At 35.7% G+C, this 22,503-nt stretch overlaps 4 protein-coding genes across 10 annotated transcripts; 1 reads left to right on the top strand and 3 right to left on the bottom strand.

Moving 5' to 3' along the window:
• Positions 1-743: 743 nt before the first annotated feature.
• LOC105205490 (GRB10-interacting GYF protein 2) lies at positions 744-10,080 on the bottom strand. 3 transcript variants are annotated; one of them, XM_011174856.3, is made up of 16 exons: positions 9,981-10,080; positions 8,989-9,033; positions 8,665-8,899; positions 7,937-8,113; positions 7,231-7,432; positions 6,947-7,157; positions 5,904-6,873; positions 5,210-5,572; positions 4,823-5,140; positions 4,587-4,679; positions 4,070-4,500; positions 3,749-3,950; positions 3,481-3,687; positions 2,984-3,398; positions 2,693-2,922; positions 744-2,483 (listed from the first exon to the last, which is right to left on the bottom strand). In XM_011174856.3, exons 2-16 carry the CDS (start codon positions 9,018-9,020, stop codon positions 2,358-2,360), a joined length of 4,212 nt encoding a protein of 1,403 aa, XP_011173158.2. In that variant the 5' UTR covers positions 9,021-9,033; positions 9,981-10,080; the 3' UTR covers positions 744-2,357. The 3 variants fall into 3 exon arrangements, with proteins under 3 accessions (XP_011173158.2, XP_039313645.1, XP_025995607.1); XM_039457711.1 differs by lacking the exon at positions 9,981-10,080 and adding an exon at positions 9,465-9,577; XM_026139822.2 differs by lacking the exon at positions 9,981-10,080 and adding an exon at positions 9,119-9,258.
• Positions 10,081-10,102: 22 nt separating this feature from the next.
• On the top strand, positions 10,103-15,321 carry LOC105205492. Its single transcript, XM_011174859.3, has 3 exons — positions 10,103-10,302; positions 14,809-14,905; positions 15,012-15,321. The coding sequence occupies exons 1-3, from the start codon at positions 10,135-10,137 to the stop codon at positions 15,284-15,286; spliced, it is 540 nt and encodes a 179-aa protein (XP_011173161.3). The 5' UTR covers positions 10,103-10,134; the 3' UTR covers positions 15,287-15,321.
• Positions 11,204-15,485, bottom strand: LOC105205491 (S-phase kinase-associated protein 2). Of its 5 annotated transcripts, none has more exons than XM_026139825.2 (7): positions 15,353-15,461; positions 14,396-14,527; positions 13,966-14,286; positions 13,602-13,890; positions 13,084-13,520; positions 12,827-12,954; positions 11,204-12,761 (listed from the first exon to the last, which is right to left on the bottom strand). In XM_026139825.2, exons 2-7 carry the CDS (start codon positions 14,434-14,436, stop codon positions 12,415-12,417), a joined length of 1,563 nt encoding a protein of 520 aa, XP_025995610.1. In that variant the 5' UTR covers positions 14,437-14,527; positions 15,353-15,461; the 3' UTR covers positions 11,204-12,414. The 5 variants fall into 5 exon arrangements, with proteins under 5 accessions (XP_025995610.1, XP_011173160.1, XP_039313646.1 ...); XM_011174858.3 differs by lacking the exon at positions 15,353-15,461 and adding an exon at positions 14,867-15,013; XM_039457712.1 differs by lacking the exon at positions 15,353-15,461 and adding an exon at positions 14,712-14,853.
• Positions 15,486-16,641: 1,156 nt separating this feature from the next.
• LOC105205493 lies at positions 16,642-22,197 on the bottom strand. Its single transcript, XM_011174861.3, has 3 exons — positions 19,364-22,197; positions 17,621-17,765; positions 16,642-17,540 (listed from the first exon to the last, which is right to left on the bottom strand). Exons 1-3 carry the CDS (start codon positions 19,725-19,727, stop codon positions 17,405-17,407), a joined length of 645 nt encoding a protein of 214 aa, XP_011173163.1. The 5' UTR covers positions 19,728-22,197; the 3' UTR covers positions 16,642-17,404.
• Between the last annotated feature and the right edge of the window lie 306 nt (positions 22,198-22,503).

The following is a 22,503-nucleotide window of genomic DNA, read 5'->3' as shown; positions in this document are numbered from 1 at the left end:
CAAATACTGATATCGTCAATCCAATGTTGAAACATCAGACTTGTGAAAATAATATTAATTTGTCCATTAAATATGATCTTTTATTATGATACATGACATTGTATGAATCAATGCATAACATGTATAACAATACGTAACGATATCCAACCGCAACGCCGCTCAACCCGCGCACACATTCAATATATGCTTAAGAAAGATTTATTGCGCCATTAGCATTATAAAATATCGTCGCGTATGTATTACGAATCGTTCATGCTTAACTTTTAAAACAATTCACGCTAATTTTTTTTAAGCAGTTATTTGTAGCAATATGTGGAGTAGAAAGGTTAATTCGTGCTTATGTAATTCCGTCGTGACATTATCATATATCAATATCTTTCTCTTCAAGAGCGTTTCGTTTTTCTTTTTAAAAATTAGTAAAGTGACTTCATCTCTAACTTGCAATTCCATTACAAATATGCATATTTTCATTCAGGATCAATATCACTCGCACATACAGAGTATACAAAGTATAGGGTATATATTAATTTACAAGAAAAAAATATATATAGATAACGTTCTCGTATATTCATCTTTTAACAAAAAAATCTTTGTGTTATATATATATATACACACACATTTTATATATATATATATATATATATATATATATGTATGTATGTATATATTTATATATAAATATATATTGTAAAAATCTGAATTTTGATACATAAATTAACTTACAAAACAATAAGAAAGCCAAATTGAAAATATAATAATATTTATTTCATTACGTTGTACGTTAGATACAATAATAGAATATTGATACAATATCAATTATCTGGTTTTTTTTTAATTATATCGCTTTAATTGGTTTGTTTAATCACTATATTACTCTGTACATTAATCTATTTATACATAAATCTTTTCATGTAAGGGTCTATGATCTTCTCCTATTTCCAATGTTATATAAGAGAAGATCAATGAACCTTTATTAACAACCATCATAATATTACGAGTGGTCAGATCTGTCACAACATTCCACGCTTATCCAACGTCGTATCTGTATCAACGCATATTAATCCAATTAGAAAAAAAATAAGTGATCTTAAAAGTGCTAAAAAGTAGTTATGGATTTTCTTTATAACTACAATTATAGTTATAAAATAAAACTTTACAAAAAGTACCATTTTTCTCTGTGCACGTATTGTATCATTTAAATTTCCTGTTTTTCATATTTTTGAATGTTTACTGTTACGATCTACCAGTGTGTACAAGTCTATGTCAACAAGACAAGGAGTATCCATATACAGTAATGTGCTATCAGGATTTCACGTATGCAGACATTATTGCGTGATGCCTTGAGGAAATGTCTTGAGTGATACGCATTACGAATATTATTTTTAATCGCTATTGTTGTCTCTACTGTGAAACTGAAAGTTTCTAATGAAGAATGCTATACTGAGTCAAAGTCACTAGCTTTTATTTCATAATTATCCTCGTAACATCAGGGAAGTACCGCTTTGAATTGCTCTCTCCTCGTCCTCTTAAGAATATGATACAATTCCTGTTCTATTATCAGTGATCGCATTCCCTTTGTATATACAGTTATTATGTACGTTCTGCTTAAAAGTATCATTATTATGACGGCGAAGAGGTATTAAAAAGTGAAGGAAGATTTCTCGTGCTTGAAATGCACCCTTAAATCATTGCAAAAGGTATTACGAGTAATATAAAGTAAAATCTCTTTTCTCGACGTGTATTTGCGATGATGCGAAAATCCATAGGATTCAATAAGGACAAATACTGACGCACCGTATATTCAGTACTTGACGTGGAGATGATGATTTTCGCGATCTCAAGCACGTTCTAATGTTACTCCTTTTTTTCATTGAACACCTTTACATACACATATTGCTATTGACTGCCATATATCCGTATGCACGATTATTATCAGTCGGCATACTTTTCTCTTTTTTTTTCTTTGTTCTCATGTATTTTAAGTGACGATGGCGAGATGAAATGTTATAAAAGTTTCCAACCTTAACTGTCGTGTACATAGGAAAAAGTAAGTCCGTCTTCTTTTCATGAAATATTCCTTGAGTAATATGTACAATGTTTTTTTGTTTGTGTTAATGTAAGAAAATAACGCCACGCTCAGCCGGTCCTGAATAAAGATCGCCATCGACGATCGACTCCGAAGGGATGAGCTTCTTTCTTCGTGTGTTGGATTGTAAAAAATCTTCGTATGCTTTAAGAGAAGTACCCGCAATGTGGGTTTCTCAGCACCGGTTTGGCATGTACAATAAATAAATAACGAACCGTTTAATGAAACGAGCGTCGCATCATTTCTACGAGGTAAATTGGTGAAAGACAGCTCAGACGCCTTCGCCATAATCGCGATCACCTACGTTAATACGATCGGGAGCAGCGGTTACGCTGAAGCCAAGGATTCTGTTGTCCACTTTGAACATCTTTCCCTTCTTTGGTTTCTTGGATTTTCCCTGAGTAAAGAAGGATTCTTCAATATTCAACGTTTCATGAACGCGATACATTTGTACTTAATATTAATAACATTTTGCTTACATATTTGGCACTAATTTAATATTATATAATGTAAATAATATTAAAATAACGATCTGGCGAGAAAATTTACTTTAACAAAACAAATATTGTTATTATATTAATACGTTGTAACAGTAAAAAGGTATACCTTAACTTCTTGAAATTCTGCAGGAGCATTTGGATTAACAGCAGGTGCTGGTTTGCACAGGTCATCCGCTTGCGCCTGAGGACGTTGCGCCGATCGCCACTTGCTTCGTTTTTCAAGGAATTGTTTTGCGAATTCCGTGCTCTGCTTGGTATCACCAAGATAAACGCGAACGTATTCCTTAACTTCATACGCAGATTCGATGTCTCGCAAGAATCCAACAAACGTAGGGACTGCAAATTTATACGTATAGAAAAAAGAAATTAGCAAGAAAACTCGATGCGGGACACTTACTGTCCACAGACGCCTGTATACCACTCAATGCTTTATTACACCATTGCGTGAATTCGTCGGTCTTGGCAGTGTTCTGTTCAAACAATTTCTTTACTAGCTCCTCCTCTCTCTTATTTTTATTTTTGGACGCTTTATTGTTGCTATTTTGCTGTTGTTGCTGCTGTTGTTGCTGGCTAGAGATAGGTTTTGCAATTGCAGTTTGTTTAGCCGGCTGCTTTGTAGTGGTGGACGACTTGACGGGTGTAGGATCCCAGAAACCAGTAGTTCCGGAATTCGTGGACCATACTTGACTGCTCGACGCGCTCGAATTAGCCCAGTTTAAGCACTGCGATGCCGTACCCCATATTCCAGCGTTCTGCAGCATATTTGCGGATTCTTTCTGGCCAGCTTTCTCCAGACGCTCTCTTTCCTGTTGCTAAGATATTTCAATTTTTCATTATACAATTTTTCAAAAACAATATTTAACATTATTTGCATATTCAAGAAGCAATAAATACCTTCATTTTATCGACGCGCTCCTGCTCTTCTTGCTGAATCTGCGCAAGGCTCTTCACTTGGAGAGGTTTACTAGAAGCAATAGCTTTTTCAGCCCATTTGAATTGTAATCGCTTTGAAGAGTCGATTGCCGATGCCTCATGTGCCTGTTCTACTGCTTTTTGTTGTGCCAATTGTTGTTGCATCAACTGCTGAAGCCGTTGTTCCTCCTGTAAGAAAGTAATATAAACAGACATTGCATTATATGCATTATAAACATAAATAACTTACCATTTTCTTTTCTCTCTCGAGTCTCTGGATTTCAGCAAGCGAAGCGGGATGAGTGGCGGGAGCCAATGTGCGTGGAGCCTGAGCCCACGGGGATTTATTTCTCTCTTGAAGCTTACGTAAAGCCTCGGCTTCCCTTCGCCGTTGGTCCGCGCGACGAGCCTGCTCTTCTATTTCCGCTTGCCGTCGTGCCTCCGCCTCTTTCCTATAAAATTTTTCATTGCAAATTTCATTTTAATGTATTTGATTGTCACTTTATTCATTAGTAATTCATTTGTATTCATTGGTGTTTTCATTACGTTCCGCATAATTCTACCGACATACCTGAGTCTGTCCTCTTCCTGCCGTTTTTGTTCTTCTTCTAATTTTTTCTTTTTTTCCTCTTCTTTCTTCAGTTTTTCTTCTTGTTTTTTAAACAACTCTTCTCGCTTTCTCTTTTCTTCTTCCTGCCTCTTCTTTAAATCCTCCTCTTGCTTTCTCTTTTCCTCACGCTTTTTCTCCTCTTCCTTACGTTTTTTCTCTTCTTTCTTCTTTAGCTCTTCTTCTTGCTTCCGTTTCTCCTCCTCTTTTCGTTTCTTTTCCTCTTCCTTTCTCTTTCTTTCCTCATCTTTACGTTTTGCTTCCTCAACTTGTCTAGCTTGTTCTTCTTTTAACTTCCTCTTTACATTCTCCTCTTCCACTTGACGCTGCAATTCTTCTTGCTTTCTTAATTCTTCCTTCTTTCTATCTTCTTGTAATTTAAGATTCTGTTCTTCCTAAAAAAGCAAAAGAAGAAAATTTAGGCATTATTTCGCAACATTAAAAGTGATACAACGAAATAATCAAACAAAAGCTAATTTACCAATATCTGCTGCTCGGTTTTCATATCTTTAGTATGTATATCCCATAGAGAACCAGGTAATTGTCCCGGTGGCATCGCAGGAATGGGGCCAACCTGTAAAACGAGATGCTTATAAATTAACGATGTTTAATAACAGATCGTCAAATACTTACTATAATTTTGAGCTTTACGTAAGTGTACTTGTACTGTTATATTTGCCGTATATAAAATGTAATAATTAAAACAATGTAACGTACCTGCGCTAACCAATTCTGCGCATTAAACTGGGGAACCATTTGTGGCGGGGGTTGCGGCCAAACGGTGTCCATGTGAGTTGCTGCCTGTGGATGGCCGTTTGTGTTGACATTCAACTGACGTAGCAAAGACTTTATTGGATTATCTTCCTGTGTCGGCGTGGGAGCTGGAGCAATATTTGGTTGCTGTATAGTAGGTTGCAAGTTCTGCATACCACCCATTTGTTGAATAAGTTGCTGTATAGGATCCACCGCTGTCGGATGAGCCGACGCGGTCGTATGTGGATTCGTTGGTAAGTGAGTCTCAGCTTGTGTTTTTGCCTGTGTAATATCATGCGTTATTACCATATGCAAAATGAATATTAGATAAAAGTATGTGAAAACAATTACTTGTTGCATTTGAGTGAACAGTTGCATAACAGGATTAGCCGTCTGAGACGCTAGGTGAGGCACAAACGGATTTGTCGGTATTGGCACTTCCGGAACTTCCTGCATTCCGTCTTGTATGACATACTGTAAAATCAATTGATTCTGTTCTACAGGAGTCAGCGTAGACCAGTGTTCCGACTGCGACAATTTCGCTATCGCTGACGTTCTCATCTGCCTGAATAGCATCTGATTGTGCAACATCTGCATCTGCTGATATGTCATCAACAGCAATGGATCTTCTAATCCAGCCTTTGGCATAGCACCAGGGACTAGTCCAGCCGGTACGGTGGGATTAGGAACAGGTGAAATCACCTGATCTACTAACTATAAAATAAAAATATTCGATCTTACTAATATAAATATATCCAACAGCAATTGAGAAATTGAGACTATATTAATAATATATAACTTCATTTCCAAACTCTTTGAATTTTCCTCTACATGTGGCAAAACTTGAATATTATAGATGACAAAATTCATCCTTCTCTTTTGTTTTCTTCTCTAATATTAATCAAACTTTAAACTTCATATTTTTCTCAACACTATATAAATTGGTTAAAGGATGTGATCTATATATAAGTTTTGAATTAGTAAAACAATAAAACAATTCTAAAACGTAATAAAGTACATAATACATATAATAAACATATCGTACCTTTAATGGAGGTATTGGTGGACCAGGCGTAAATGGTACTCTTCCAAACATTTTGATCAAATCACCAAGCGTGGCGTACCTTTCATCACAAGTTCTTCTCACCAACAATCCTGTAGTAAAATAACCAGCTTTGCACCATTCAGCCATTTCGCTAGCTAAAAACGGTCCCTGAACTTCACCCTGCGGATCACGGTAAAACCATTTTTCCTGACTACCCGTGGAGGAAACCGTGGAAGGTTGGTTACCAATTGCAGGCGGGACACTAGGAGGGACTGTCTTCTCCTTGTGATTCTCCTCATCTGCCATTAATTTGGCCACCAGAGCGGCGGCTTCCTCCTTCATTCTATCTAGATCATCTTCTGTTCTCTGCCTAACATTAGCGGTTCCTGTGTTATGTACGAGCTTTGGATGCTCTAGGGGGACCGGTTGATTGGTCACAGCAGTTATCGGCGGATCTGTTTTGATCTCTGTCTGTACGCTCTCCTTATCATGAGCTCCGCTCGGAGGTTCACTAGGTTTCTTACTTAAAGTCTCAACTTTATCCACATTTGCAGGTCCGATAGTCTTCTTTTGCAAGAGATCTGAGGATGACGCTGAAGTTTTAGTGGGAATGCTCTCAGTCGACGGTACGGTGGTCGACTTAATGGAAGGTGAGTTACATCTCCTCTCTTTTTCTATAGAATCATCCTTATCTTCAAGCGAATCCAATGGTTTTGGACGTTCCTTGTTTAATGTATTGGCTATAGTATTATTTGCATGGCGATTCAAGGATTGAACGGAACCCGTTCCAAAAGCTAACGGCTTGCTACTAGGTCTCGCTACGTTCGAAGCACTTCCCTCCGACACGCGTCGAGTTCTACCCTGTTGGGAAGCACCTCCCGCACCTTCTTCATCATCATCCGAATACATTCCACCATGAAATGCTCCTGAAGAATCAAAACTGCCACTCTCAGCTGGATTCTCCGTTGCCCTAAAATATAACATTTAGAAAATAAAATAAAAGAAATGTAAACTTATTCTATAAGAAAAATTGTTTTATATACCATTCAGGTAGATTGTCATGATTATCGTGATGATTTGATTCCCAAGTGCGAGCGGTACGAGGTGGAGGATGATGACTTGAATCGTGGGAGGGTCTATGATTTCCGCGATGCTCCCATCTTCCCGGTCCGCTTCTACCCTCGTCTCCATCACCCTCGTTTCTATCCAATCTGTCTCGATCCATGCTACCACCCTCACGCCAACTACTTCGTCCTAATTTAAATGTCGTTTTAATAAATATGTAATAATTCCTAAAAAAAATATAAAAAATAAGGCGTATATTTACCCCACTTGCGCCAACTATCTTCATCCTCTCCACTTGCACGATGACGTCTCCAATTACTCTCCATAAGCGAACTACCACTAGTCCCACGATTTAGCTCTTTTCTAGGACTAGTCGACCCATTCCATTCTCCTGGATCTGAAGCGCCGTTTCTTTCTGACCAACCGCGCTCGCTTTGAGATCTATCAAATGGTCTGTTTCTTCCCTATTAATAAAATAATAAAATTTATGAGCTTTCTCTTTATGCTGACTGATGTAAACTTGTTATATTCAATTAATAATTTTTTTTTTTTTAATAATATGAAAAGCTAGATGTACGAGTCTTTCTCAGTTAAAACTTCTTGGTGTTCAATATTTCTTGTACGAGTTTATACATATAATCAGTAAATGTTAAAAAAATCGTTATATCAGGCATAGATAAACAAAAATAAGTAAAACTAGACCAATATATAAATAGCACAAATAGGAAAAGTTAAGCCTTAAAAACTAAAAAATATAAATTTACACAGAAAATATTAGAGAGCAAGATCCTCTTTTTGAGTTTTGCAAAATATATGACAAAAAGAAAGAAAAAAAGTATATACCTTCTTTACACTTAATTATATTACATATATACATACATATAAAGAATAGAAAAAAAAGTTGTATCTAAAATAAATTATTAAAAAGCAACTTATGGAAAAAAAACAAAAACTCAGTGAGCTTCTACCTGGAATGATTGGCCTTCAATTCGTATCCCATCACCGGAGTCATCAAAACCAACTCCGCGAGTTGAATAATGAGACGAATACAAGCTTCCTCTTCCAGTTCGACCACGACCACGCTCTGCGCTGCCACCTCTTCCACGGCTACTACTAATATTAGTTATTCCTCCATTCCACATACGCTGCAAGATTTACATGCATGTAAACGTTCATAAGGAATATTTAACAAAAAAAATCATTTTAATTTTACATAATTTTTAATAGCAAAAATAGCCCAGAGTAAAGTAAAAGTCATACAAAAATATATTGTTTGAAAAAAAAAACCATTTCTTTCAAATATTTTTAAAAGCAGTAAATAGTTTCAATTACAAAAAGAGATAAAAAATCATATATATTTCAACAACATATGCAATAAGTATTGGAAAAACTAATTAGTATATATTTCATTAATCCTTAATATGTATTTTGCATAATTAAAAACAAATATTTAATATTGTTTAAATTATGTATTTTAACAATAACAAAAAAATTATTAGATAAAATAACCTTTCAATAATTATAATTTATCACTAATTATTAATAAAATACAAAACAGTACAAATATTTTCTTCATCTGTCTACTGAGACAGTTAAATCAAGTTGCTGCTTTGTACAGTATGAATAAAAGCACATAAAAGAAACAAAATATAACAATACACTGTTATATACATTTTATACAGCTGTGTCTAGTTACCGTTTCATCTTCTGTCATGGTTATGAGAGCCAGTGGAAACTGAGTTTTCTCAACATACAGCATTGGAAAGGTTGTTAATGGCTCCAAAGGTTTACAGCTGCGATCAAACAAAGCCAACATCTCTTCCCGGCCGTATCTATACTCTGCTAGTTGATAGCGAGGTGTACTCAGAGCTGTGGTTCCTCCGCCACCACTGCCAGTATTGCAACTGTCGCCTGACGCAACCTTGCGCAACCTGATAGAAAAAATACAATGGAATTAGAAACATAATTATAGATAACGCTATAATTCTTCCAAGTTTTTTTTTTATAATAAGTCACAAACCATTCTGGACCAAATTTCATGGAATCAGTCATGATGCACTATCTCCTGAAAAAAGGGAAACAAAGGAAACAAATGAAATCGATAGCTCGTAACAAAGAAGTATGTAGACAACGCCACACAAGATACAAACGCATTATAAAGTATCAGACAGGGTCTCACAAAAATATCACAGATCAGTTGCGTGACACTACAGTTCAAAGGTATCTTTTTTATCATCGGATGCTGAACGATATTTGCAAAACATAAATATTTGCAAGACCACGCACAAAATCAGCAGGGAGAGCCGGGGGGCAACAAGATAATGCAGCCTCATGCGAGTGGTCCCAAGTAAACGAAAAAATTTGCTCCCCGTCGCAGGGGGGAGCTCGTCATCTGTTACGATTCGCACGTGCGTGACGCACTTGCGGCGACACGAAAGATCGCGTACGCGACAAATTCGCGAGTCTGGATGCACGAGCCGACGACACAGGCTGTACCTGTTGCTCTGATCCGAAGGCGTATTATCGTCTCACCGTCAGCGAGTCTTACAGTCGCACGCGCGTGTACTCTGACGAACACGATATGACACGTAGAGCGACGGGACTCGAGAGTAATGTGGAGGGTGGCATAACAGACAGCGGCGTGAGGCGCTCGTTAATCGCACGCATCTCCTCGGGGGGACAATTCGCGCCTATGGCGTCGCGACGGGGAGACGGCGGGGGCGTCGGGCGCGCGTCGCGGACTCGCCGTTGTTGCGAGGTAGCCACGCGTCCCCGCGTTCACGGCGCACTCATGACACGAAGCTCGCGGAGGCGCGGCGTGAAGGTGGCCGTTCCGCGAGCCAAGGTGGCAACATTAACCAAACTTTTTTTGCTGGCGAACATCGGGACGACTTGCGTGGACGACGGTTTGCGAGAGGGACCGCGCGGCCATGCGGAAAAACGTGCGCCGGCCGGATCCCGTATGGCCGCGCGAGAACTTGGCTACGCGGCGGAGACCTACGGGAGAAATACCTTTGCTGATCTTCGGAATTACTGAGGATACAGCGATACAACACACCAATATGGCTGATGGTTTTTTTTGGAATGAAGCGCATGCGAGGGCACCGTGGTCCCCGTGGTATGCCTGGGAAAAGGCGTGGAAGTCACTAGAATCTGTCGCGTGCGTATGCGCAGACGGAGAGGAAGCCGAGACGGGAGAGGAAACGATTGGAGGACACGTGGAGTAAAACGCCAAGAGCAGCCAAGAGGTCCATCGATACTTTGCCTTGGATATTTCGCGAGTTGCAGCGTTCAGCAAAAAAAAAGAAAAAAAAAGAGCAGCTTCGCAATTGATGTAAGATTCTTCAATGCGATTGATTCTTTCTCTTTCTACAAGATCTAAATAAATGTATAACCAAATTCTATAAAAGAATCCTACAACAGTTGTAAATAAGTTACTTTTACTGTTAACTGCAGTCAATTTTCGAGAGGAATTCTTGGAGTAACGATTCTTTGATTTTTTTAACAAACAACACTTCTCGTCTCGTTACACTCTCTTGATACTTCATTTGTTTTTAGAAATGCGTGTTTTCTGGAATAATTCTCGAAGATTTCAATTATTCCACGGTCGATGAAGGCACTATCGCTTTTACCGACCAAAGATAATTCCCAACATTCTTGAACCATCAATTATTTTGCAAAGCGCAAAAATATAAATTTGTAAAAATGATCAGACTAAAATCGAATAAATACTATTAAATATTTTCAGAATTCCGATTTAATATAAATAACAATCGAAATGCCTTATCAGTCATAACTAGATTTTAGATCATCTTAATGCTGATATTTATTGAGCGATTTTATAGATCTTTTCGAGTTCACGAAACTGTGTGCCAAATAAATTTGTGATCTTAAAATACAGTTTTAAGCTTAACAAGTAGTAATATCACATTATTAAATTAAAAGTTAATTTAATAATAAAATGATGTTAACGAGCATTTAATGTAGTAAAGAAAGTTTAGACTTGTAAAAGTCGTCAAAATTATAACTCTGAAAAATTGATGAAATATCAAGAGAATATGATCACAGATAAAAATCGTATTAATAAATATTCCAAGAATTACGATTCTAAATAATTTTTGAAAAGTTAAATCTATTAATTCGAATCGATAATTCAAATAGAGAAACTCTGAAAAACGATAAAATATTAGTATGTAATGAATCAGGAAATGCATAAAGCAATACTTGGACTATCAATTTTCAAAAGTTTTATTATTAAATTCTTTTTTGCTATTCTAACATGAGCAAAATTAATGACTATATAGTCATCGCAACACACATATTCACACACATAATCATTAATATACAAATATTTAAATATGCTTAATATTGTTGTAATTCAAGGAACGTTAGTTAAGGCAGTCGAGGGAATATTAAACATGCATTAAATTTATTTGCATAATCAATTAAACTTATCACTTAATATAAGATTACTAAAACATTTTATAAGAATTTAAATTAAAAATGTTTTCATGTGCATAGTAACATGACGATGACAAATATATATCCAACAGAAAAATACCAATCTTTCAGTCTAAGAAATTTTATTGTGTAGACAACAAATTAATAAGTTTATATAATTGTTAACTGATAATAGGCAATAGGTTTTATCACAAGCACATTATAGATTTGAGCTTTCGCGTTTTTTTATGATTTCTCTTTGTTTTAAATAATATACGAACACATATCTGGCCATTATTATATCATTTTCTGAGATCTTTACTATTGAATTAGTGTATAATACAACAAAAGTCCTTGACAAAATTCAATTTATATACCATGATCAAAAGCCATAAGTAAAGCAGTCTTACACAGCCGAAATAAATTAAATTTGCTAACATCAGCAAATGCTTCGTATTAAAAATATCCATACAAGATGTCTCTTACCATGACACTTGTTAAGACTATAGAGATCGTTTTGATATGAAAATTCTAATATCAAAAACCAAGGCTATAGTTTTTAAATAAAAAAATGTTTTCTATAAAGCTGAACAATGTTAAATTGTCTCAAATTCACATGATTAATTAATTAAACATATTTTTAAAAACTATCATAACCAATTTATCAAGAATATCGTTATCATAATGATTACGATAACGATTATTAAGATTTTCATCTGAAAATGATCTCAAGCCTGTCATTAACGAAAGCCAATCTGAGACACGCTGTATGTAGAATTCTATATATATTTATAACAATTCAATATTAAATTTTCGGAAGAACATACGTATTTTATTTTTTAAATTAAATTTCATTTTTTATCAGTATAGTATTCAGTCCGTGCAGAAAGATGCAATATTACATAGAGATCAGTTACCCTTTGATCAAATCCATTCTTTGATTTACTGATGAAATCTATCCCTCGTAAATTGATAATAAATTGAAAGGATTGCCTACATATTAAATTTAATCTCTAACTCGAAGACCCCAAATACTGGTTCTTCGAATACCGACTGTTGGCCTTGCGACCGAGCTATAAAGGTACTTGTTAATTTCTGGTTCACGGCAGGTAGCTTGTAATGATTTGAGCACCGATTCCGACATTAGGCCGAAAACATCTAAATACAACAGACACGGCATATGAGCTAATCTTATATACGCCGATTGTGGAATGCTGTAACAACGGCTCAGTGACAAGTGCTCGAGTTTTGAAAAATTCAGTAAATTATGGACGGTATGCATTGTAAGCATAGCGCAATCACTCAAGTCTAATTCTATAATATCCGGACACCTTTTCGACAAGTCCTTTACGTCTGAAATTTAAAAAGAGTTGCATGCAAAAGCCAATAAATAACACGATTTTAATAATCACACTTACTCTCATCAGTTATTGTTTTTCTACATCCCGCAATGTTCAAACGTGTAATCGATGATGGTAATGTGCGACAAAGTGCAGTCATACATTCATTATCCAGAGAACACCATGACATATTAAGGGCAGTTAAGCTGAAACAATTCATTGTATTAAAATAGGAAGTTGCATTAACATGTACATATATATGCATGTATGTATGTGTGTGTGTGTACACACATAAATACATATATATACACACATAGAGTTTAATAATTTTTTACCATTTAAGCTTCATTAAATCCGTAATACATCCAATGTCTATATTTTCGCACATCGTTAAATTCAAGATTTCTAATTCTGCGTTTTCACTAATCGCTCTACAGCAATCTCTATTTACTATACATTTTTCCAGGGATAATTTTTTCAGATATTTACATTTGGATAATAATGCAGCTAAACCAACCGGCGATATAACCGCCATAGATAAATCCAAGTACTGTAATTTACTGATATAAAGATCGCTAAGGACTTCGCTGCTCTCGCAAAACATAGGATCCGCGATTTCCGCCTGTGCCAGTCTTAGAATTTGTACTCCTCGTGGCAGTATATGCCCTAACGTGCCTTCATTTAAAACTTTACTACCCAGGTCTAATCTAGTCCACAATGCTTCATCTCGAGCTATTTGACACCAACGTTTGCATACTAACATAGAGCGTACCTGCGTACAAAATAATTTATACACTTGTGTCACTTGTGTAATTTATTAGAATTACATTCAAGACATCATTAGTATTCTTACCAAACATTTTTTAGGTAACCATTTCAATATCATTAAAATTATTTCATCTGACAGTTTATTAAATTTGTCCTCGCCCTCAGTTGAAGGCTTTCTTTTTCTTCTAAATAAACAGAATTGATCTAAACATGTTTGCTGGTTTTTCTCGGTAGAAGTATTGACTTTTTCCTTAGTAAAGCTCTCCTTTAGATCTCCAAAATAGTCAGCTTCCATTCTCGAGGAATAGCCAGATTCATTCTCCGCATTACCAAATGCAGCTAAATCATCCATATCATATGAATCCTGTTGAACTCTGTAAGAATAATTAAGAAAATAATAAGTAATGGCATAATTTGAAACTACTAGAGCAGCCTTTCTTGTTACAAACCTGTCTGCATTCGCAATTTCCAAACCAGAACTTGTATAAACCTCCTCTTGATATTCAAAGACATCAGGCTCATCTATTATTGGTCTAGTATTACTGTCTAAATTCTCTGATAAAATTGTACACTGTTCAGATTGTAGTCTCTTTGTACTTTCGTAGTTTGCTACTCCATCTTCCAGCATACCAACACCCATGTCTTCCAGGATTTCAGGTTCTATAAGACTGGCATTTCCCGAATATGGCCACTTTGAGCTATTTCGAGAATCATTGTTGAAAGTGCTGTTTAGATTGTTATTGCAGCCATCATCCAAACGTAATCGTTTGCTGTGAACATAGAGAATTTGTTTAGTACAAAATAATGTCACAAACATACAGTATTAAATCGTAAGTAAAGTTCAAACATAATTAATAAAGGAACAAATCATATATAAACCTGTTCCACCAGGGTGATGACGAAGATGGATCTTTATTCATTATATATATGTATAGATATATAAGCTCTTATTCTCCAAATTCTAATGATATCAAGTTCTTAACAGTGAACTGTTACAAAACCAGGCAAATACTGTAGGAAAGGAGGATTAGTATTTGAGTACACATACACAGGTTATATTAGATATTAATCATAAGATCATATAATACAACATATCATTAATATTATACATAAATCACAAAAAGAATAAATCTATCTGCGACTCTTAAACAACATTTGTACATAACAGCAAATGGAAAATTGGCAGATTTATTACATGCAGATAGAAAAGCGAGAGGGCCATTATTTGGAGCAATCCTCGTAAAATTTATAACCACCGAAAACATGATGACTTTGCTGTTATTTACTTGCAGAGAGCACACACATTTATTCCGCAAATCTCACGAGCACGAATGTGCGGAGTAACCTTACATTCGACAAACGATTCGCGATATTTCACAAGAAGTTCGGGTGAGTTAATCGAAATCGAAATTCTGCAAAATGCACCACAAACGATAAGAATCGCGATAAGAAAACTCGCAATCGACAATCGACTACAAAATTGATAATTTTTCAGCAGCGTCAAGTCTCGGCCATGGTGTCACGGTACATCGAGCATCCGCTGCGAGGCACAACAAAGCAGGACGATCGGTAGGGTACTTCTGGGCGCTATTCAACTCTACTCGGAGCGTCCCTTTTGACCAACGAAAGAACGCCAGAAAACACCATAGATCCGCGGCTCGTCCGTCCGTAACCTTACTCGCGGGAGAACGGAGCGAATGGGCGCGCGCGGGTGTACACACCTGCCGGTGTCCCGTCCCCACTCCCAAAAAAGCAACAGGCAACAGGTAAGAAAGGTTCACGAGTATACCAGGCAGATAACCAAAAGCGACGTGTGACACAAGGGATTCGCCTCACCTCTCAGGCGGCGAGGACTCCACGGATTTCGGTTGACAGGACTCCTCGTGTATCCGCGTGTGCTTCACCATGCCGACGGAATTCATTCCTGGCCAACCCTACCTCCGATTTATCTTTTTTTTAAATCTCCGCGAGCTCCACACTCCACCGATCCGGACGCATTGGCACAAAACAAATCACTCTGTAGCTGTTCGGTCCAGTTCGGTCGTCAGGACCCGCGTGCGCGCGCGATTGCCTCGCCGAGCCGGCTCGGCAGACGACGTCGATTGGCCGGCCGTCGAGAGGCGGGAACGCGGCGAGATATCGAAACGGCGGGAACGCGAGCTCGCGCATGCGCGGCCTGCGACGGCAGCGCCGCGCAACCCGATTTCGCGCCTTTTCCACGTTCGATTCGCGCCTCACGATGTTTCGCGTGAAGTCAGCGGCGTCTCGAGGCGCGGGTCCAGTTTTTCGCGCACGCGCGTCGAGTTCAAGGTTTGAAAGGGAAGCCTTGATGAAAATTTTTCTTATAATTTATTTACGAAAAAATTGGAACGTTTTTAAGAAATATTCTCAGAAAGTCTACATATTCTCTTAAGGCTTTTGTACACGATGCTAGAAATCGATCCGAGATCGGACAGAGAGAATTGGCCAATCGCATTAATCAATTAGACGAATTGTTCAAATGCGATTGGTCAATTCTCTCTGTCCGAGATCTTGGACCTATTTTTAGCATTGTGTACACAAGGCTTTAGAATTTTTTATATATGTAAATTCTGAAATATTTTTGAAATTTCTTATTCTATAATTAAAAAAAAATACTTTCAACTTTTTTAAATTTTATAACATTTCAACAGAAGCTATTGAACGAAAAATCTTAAATATCTTAAGATATCTAGCATTATTAAATAGTGGAATGTAACAAGTTGCCGGTGTTGCGTTTAACTAATTTAAAATTATTTAGATACAAGACGAATTACATGTGAGTGGCTCTTACATAAAATAAAAATGATTCAATTTTAAATTTATCTAAATAAAAAGTAAAATTATATGTTGCTTTATCTAGATACTTTTAAGATAACATCGCTGTTGAGCAAAACAATTTAGGATATAACAACACATATATTTATTTATAAATCTCTATTTTTTAAAAACAAGAAATCTTCAAATAATTCAAAGGAACAAAATTTCAAAGGAATCTTTGAATTTCAAATTCAAAGGAACAAACATTTCTTTTTTTATTTGGATCAATACACAAATAAAAGTCAAAATCAACAAATGTAGAGAGAATAACTCAAATTATAATGACTGACAAAGTTTCTTATAAAAATATTCGAACTTGGTTTTGGAGCAATAAACATTACCTTATGTTGTTATCATTTCAAAAAATTTTCTTGTTATTTTTCTAGATGACTAATTTAGAGGTTGAAGCTAAAGATAATACCTCATACTTGTTGTTTACATGAACTTAAATAATTTGTAAGAGATATAATACTTCTTTTATCTAAAATAAAGATGGATACAATAAAGATGGATACATTCTAATAATCCAGATAAAGATAAGATAAATCCAATTCTTCATGTAGGTAATTTTATCAAGAAACACGGCAGTGCCTCGTGTTAAGTGAACGCGAGTTATTTACAATACATACAATAATAAAGAATTGAATTTATAGCGAACTCACGGATTCGAACTCAACGCACTGCGGATATTCGAATACATCATGCCTACTTACACGTATACGCCTTTTGCAATACAACGGTATATACCTTATAATATAAAAAAATTATCAAATATCGGATAAAAGATTAAAATTGAATAGATCGTTACGATAATCAGAATACGTATCTCGATTTATTAAATGATTACCATTAAATTATTACTGTTATTGCATATCAATAGTACTCTAACAGCACAAGATATCGTAGGAATATTCTAGAATATTCTAGATATCGTACGAACATTCGCACAGTATCGTGATATTTGTAAAGTTATCACAATATTCGTTTGATATCTCGTGCTGTTAGGGTACGTGCGTGATAAACACTAAATTGAAGCAAGTTCAATGCAGTTTATTGTTTGAGGCCTTTCAGCTTTCGATCCTCGGCGTAGATTTTCATCTGGAAGCTCACCAGGTCTGACGTTCTCTTGTGAAAGTCAAGTCGCGTGTCCTTCGGGTGTATCCCCCTGTCGTGCCACCAACCGTAACTGAAAATCGTCATAATTAGCGGCGAACAGCCCGAGAAAAAGAATTGACGTGCAGGATCACGTCGAGTGATAGGAATTACGTGTGGCTGGTCAATAACGGCGACTGGTATAGCCTCCTCGGGGTCTTATCTTGCTCCTTAGCGAGTCTCTCGAGCGTGTCGCCTACGTCTGCATTTCGCGCGTCCTCGAGTTCCCGCGAGTAGAATTTCGGCGTGACGAAATCCGCTGTAATCGATTTGCAACTACGCGTGCGTATTTATTTCAGATCGTATTACGCTCGACTGGCGACTTTGCGCTGCGAAAATCAAGATCGCGTACGCGTCCGCACAAAAAGTACTTCCTTTCGCATCCTCGTTCGATAGTCTCTCCAAAGTAGCACGCGTTGGTGGTATCTCACACATTTTCTAAACGGTTGTGAAACATTATGTAAAATGCATTATATATGAAACATAAATGCATTTAGGAAACCTATGTAAAACGTATGTGAGCCAACACTTGCCATCTCTGGATCTAATAAACGTCACTCTACTTGTATCAATATGTATAAGGTACAACTAAAAAAAAAAAAACTAGTTAAATCGAAATTAAAGTTAATCTGAGGTATCTCATGGTTGAATAAGACCCAATTAACTTATATAATTTTTATAAACTTTATGAGAATATTGAAATATAATGTATTTTAATATTTTTTTATGATCTTTGAGTACTCTAAAAGATTTTAATAAAGGAGATTTCTCGCGCTAATTTAAGACAAAAGCTTCATATGATTATATCGCTCATTTGTTAGAATAATGATATAACTCAAAAATATCAATTTTTAAGTTGTATGCAAGAAAAAAACGGATCTTTGAAGTTTTTATTATTGGTAAAATTACGTAATTGAGTTTTTAAAATAAAAAAATAAAAAATTTTGTCAAAAATCGAAGAAGATTGTTTTTAAAAGTTCGAGTTTAATGTTTTTATCATTTAGATGAAAATTCAGTACACTGAACGAAATGCTAATGATCCTTTTACTCCACTATAATTTAATATTATGCCAAAAGCGTATTTAAAAGTAATATTTTTATGATAGAGTGTCAAAGTTGTAGAAAAAATTTTGAAATTTATCGAGTTGTTTTGATGAAATTTTGTATTTGTTAAAAAGACACGAAAATAACTCGAATGGTTTTCAAAATTGTTAGAAAAAATACAATTTTTCCTTCAACTTTGTCATCCTATATTTTTGAAAGTCATTTCAAATATATATGGCCATATAAAGTTTTTGTCTTGAATTAGTTTAAGGATTCGCCCCTTAAAATCTGTTAAAGTACTTAACAACTATTCTAAAAATATATAAATACAATTGAAATATAGCGTATCTTAATATTTCCATACAGTTTTTAAAAAATAAAATTAATTAAGTGGATCTTATTCAAATCGGATAACTTACATCTCTTAACTTTAATCTCAGTTTAATTCACTCTTTCCATTTTTAATTATTCCTTTAGCTGGTCATTGTCTCTACTCAACATGTCGTAAATTTAACTAAAACAATAAAATTGAACAATTTAACTTACGAAATGTTAAATTTGATTTAAATTTACTTATTTATTATTTACTAGATGCGTTAATAATATTAATATGGACACTGTTTACATGGAAACTGTGCAATTTAATCACAAAAATTGATTAGACGAGGTCGTCCTTTTAATTACACGTTTCGCGTATAAATAAATTTCGACACGCATTAAAGTTAAAAAAAAATAACAATATGTTATTTAATTCACGGAATTGGTTTAAATTTGATTCTTTAATATTTAACGGTGTGCTTATCGAATATATACCGTTCGTTTTCGATATGCAAGCGTCGGATCTCCCGATCTGCTGGTTTCGCGAGAAACACAGCTTGAACGGCGGCCTCTCCGATCTCTTCGTCGACGTTACCGGTCTCGAGTCGTACGAGTTCGTTTGCAGCTCGGACATATTTTCCGCGCGATGCAATTTTTTTTTTCTTCCGACTCGCGTCGTCCGCCGTCGTCGAGGATGCTCAACTGAGCGTCTCCGCCCTGCGTCGGGTCGAGTGCCGCGTGCGTGTCTCCGCGATACGTGCAGGAACCGTGCGGTATTTGATCGATATTGCCTGCGAAATACGCTGTCAGATATAAGCGGGTGACACTCTTGTTCCGAAAACCTCGCGTTCACAAACATGACAATTTATTTTAGACGTCATCCCGTCGCCTTATTATTTCGAAAAAAAAGACCGGCAAACCTATTCTGTTCTTTTTCGATCCATCACGCAGCTACATTTTAAATATAACAAATATATCGTAACTTCGAGTCTAGAAATGTATTAAAGAACACAGTGACCAACGTAATTGTATAACACTTCAATTTAAAATATTAATTATTAACAAAGTCATTGTATAAAATCTAAATGGATGCAGGCTATAATACCTTTTTTTCTGTCTTAAAAAAAAGATAGATTTATTTTATATTTAATATTCTTCTTTGGAGAACGCTCATGAGAGAGAAAGGGTTTCGCGAAATAACGAGGCCTACAAGATTTGTTTCCATGTTTAAATTGCCTCTCTCTTTATTTTCGACACTTTTTCTCCCCATTAATAATTCATATATTCCAATAAAGTATACACGGCTAATAGTAGTTATAATCTGGCGCAGCAATATTACAAATCTCTCGACTCTCTCTCTTATCGTTTTCCTCTTATCGACGCTTCTTATCGGCGCTTCTGCATCTTCTTATCGCCGTTAATACTCGCGCTATCTCCTCGCACCTTGCCAATTAAACAGCTGCAAATACTAACGAATGAAGCTCCCGAGAGAAGAGGCGGCCGTTTTCGGAAAACGAAAAAAAATATCTCTCGCTCTTTTCTCTCTTTCTCGACGAAGAGTCTCGTTCTCACACTCGCTTTCTCTCTCTCTCTCTCTCGTACACACACACACACACACACACACACACACACACACACACACACACACACACACACACTCTCTCTCTCTCTCTCTCTCTCTCTCTCTCTCTCTCTCAGTCTCTTTTGTATTTGTCGCGTTCGTTACCTCGTATAATACAAAAAGCATCCTCCTCAGAATTCTCGTATTGACTCGCATTAATTATAGGACGTTTACAGCCGTTACATCCTTACCGCGCGAACGATCTGTGCGCGGTAAACGTGTCTAATAAGCGAGCTCGCACCTCGCAACCTCGTAACGCTTTATAAATTGTTGAAAATCAGCCGCCGATATAACGTCGACCGTTTAACTAGCACGGCTCGTCCCTGTTGTCGCAAGGTAATCGCAAAACTGCACCTCTCGGATTTCTGCGACTTCGCGTCTGTATATCGTCGAAAAATCGGAAACGATCTGCATCGTCGCCTCGTCGTCGTTTTGCAACGAGAGACGACAGTACGGGAAAGATCTCGCGTTATCACGATGTTGAATTATCAGTTGCTGTTACTACGGGCATATCGATATATCCTTAAGGAAAAAACATCTACAAAAGTACGAAAAAATTACTGTGTATACACTGATTGAAAAATTTTTTTTAATGAAAAAAAAATTACATTTTCTTAAAACTGTTTATTTTGATGCAAGCATTTGTTTGTTCTGTTTAAGTAAAAATATTTACGTATATAATTTTGCATTTTTACATCTTTTGCATTTAAACTAATACAAATGATACCAATAAACTAATAATATTATTTAACTTAATTAAATTGTCTTCTTTTTAGATAAAAAATCCAATTATTTTGAATATAAGAATAATGTGACAGTAAATATTTTCTAGAACTGCAAGAAAAAATTACTTGAATAAAAATTATTTCTTTATTTTATTTATACAGATATTTCAGAATTAAGAAATTTAAATTGACTGCAAATAAATAAGTTATTTGGACGAGCAAATATTAATTTTTGTGTTAAGTAAATTTCTTTTTGTTATAAGATATTTTTTCTCTTAGTGTATTAAAGAACTTCAGTAATTGTTTCGTATTCTTGTAATTTTTTTCTGTAAGGGTGATATATCACTATTATGTGATCGAAGAATACGAAGGTTCGAGGATCATTGTGACGATACACTCTCTTTTTTCTCACTCTCACTCTCTCGCGCTCTCTTTTTTTCCATAGAATAGTTTCAAGATTTAACAACGGATTCTCGTTAATCCCGAAACTGCGTAACTGCAATTAAACATCGGAAAAGATCAACAAGGTAGATTCTTACGCGATTCGCTCTGGGCTGATTGATATACATACACGCAAAACACACACACACGCAGGACGAATTTCCTTAAGCTTTATCACGAAGAGCGTCTTCGAGTTCTTATAGAAAAATACTTGAGATCTTCTCAAGGATACCGAACTTTTAAGGTTCTCGATTGTTTTATCTACGCGGCAGAAAGCATATTGCGATCGGCAGTGCGTTTGTGCAGAAATCGGGAGAGGTCCCGATAACATCAAGTTACAGTTATATAATTGTTATAATTTCCCCACTCACCAATATAACTGCTACGTAACACACTCGTCACAAGTACACAATATTCCTCGAATATTATTAAAAATTAAAATAATATTAATATAATATCCCCCCCCCTACCAAGAATATTATTAAATATTTTAAACATTATTTTAATATCATGGAAATATTATGTCAATTTATATTTTTATACATACTTAATATCCGTAGAACGTTATGAAAATGTTCTACGAATATTATTGTGATAAAAAATTAATGTGAATTATTATGCATAAAATATTTTCATAAACTTTATAATTATAATATTTAAAAGTTATAATATTCCCAATTATTTAAAATATTAAAGTAAATAATGTTATTCCTATATAATATTTATATAATGTTCATATAATATTATCAGGAATGGACATATAACTACTTTTTATTAATATTTCAGGAATATTATTTAATTTTTAATATAATAATATTAAAGGATAATATAACAGTTATATCGTTGAG

Source organism: Solenopsis invicta, chromosome 15 (genome assembly GCF_016802725.1).
Source record: "Solenopsis invicta isolate M01_SB chromosome 15, UNIL_Sinv_3.0, whole genome shotgun sequence".
Classification (NCBI taxonomy): Eukaryota; Metazoa; Arthropoda; class Insecta; order Hymenoptera; family Formicidae; genus Solenopsis; species Solenopsis invicta.
The sequence above is the reverse complement of the archived record's forward strand: the minus strand, read 5'-3'. Positions and strand labels throughout refer to the sequence as shown.

Bases quoted from the DNA above. Each gene is read 5' to 3' on its own strand.
- LOC105205490 (XM_011174856.3), bottom strand. From the start codon at position 9,020: ATGACTGATTCCATGAAATTTGGTCCAGAATG. The intron at 7,433-7,936 runs GTAGAAGCTCAC...TTTTATTAATAG, and splicing joins TTGAAGGCCAATCATTCCAG to GGAAGAAACAGACCATTTGA. The intron at 5,141-5,209 runs GTAATTGTTTTC...GATATTACACAG, and splicing joins TGTTCACTCAAATGCAACAA to GCAAAAACACAAGCTGAGAC.
- LOC105205492 (XM_011174859.3), top strand. From the start codon at position 10,135: ATGCGCAGACGGAGAGGAAGCCGAGACGGGAGAGGAAACGATTGGAGG. The intron at 10,303-14,808 runs GTAAGATTCTTC...ATTTACTTGCAG, and splicing joins AGAGCAGCTTCGCAATTGAT to AGAGCACACACATTTATTCC. The intron at 14,906-15,011 runs GTGAGTTAATCG...ATAATTTTTCAG, and splicing joins ATATTTCACAAGAAGTTCGG to CAGCGTCAAGTCTCGGCCAT.
- LOC105205491 (XM_011174857.3), bottom strand. From the start codon at position 15,438: ATGAATTCCGTCGGCATGGTGAAGCACACGCGGATACACGAGGAGTCC. The intron at 14,287-15,352 runs GTGAGGCGAATC...CTATGTTCACAG, and splicing joins GAGTCCTCGCCGCCTGAGAG to CAAACGATTACGTTTGGATG. The intron at 13,521-13,601 runs GTAAGAATACTA...TTTTGTACGCAG, and splicing joins GGTTACCTAAAAAATGTTTG to GTACGCTCTATGTTAGTATG.
- LOC105205493 (XM_011174861.3), bottom strand. From the start codon at position 19,727: ATGTTTGTGAACGCGAGGTTTTCGGAACAAGAGTGTCACCCGCTTATA. The intron at 17,766-19,363 runs GTATATATTCGA...AATCGATTACAG, and splicing joins TTGCATATCGAAAACGAACG to CGGATTTCGTCACGCCGAAA. The intron at 17,541-17,620 runs GTAATTCCTATC...GACGATTTTCAG, and splicing joins CCGTTATTGACCAGCCACAC to TTACGGTTGGTGGCACGACA.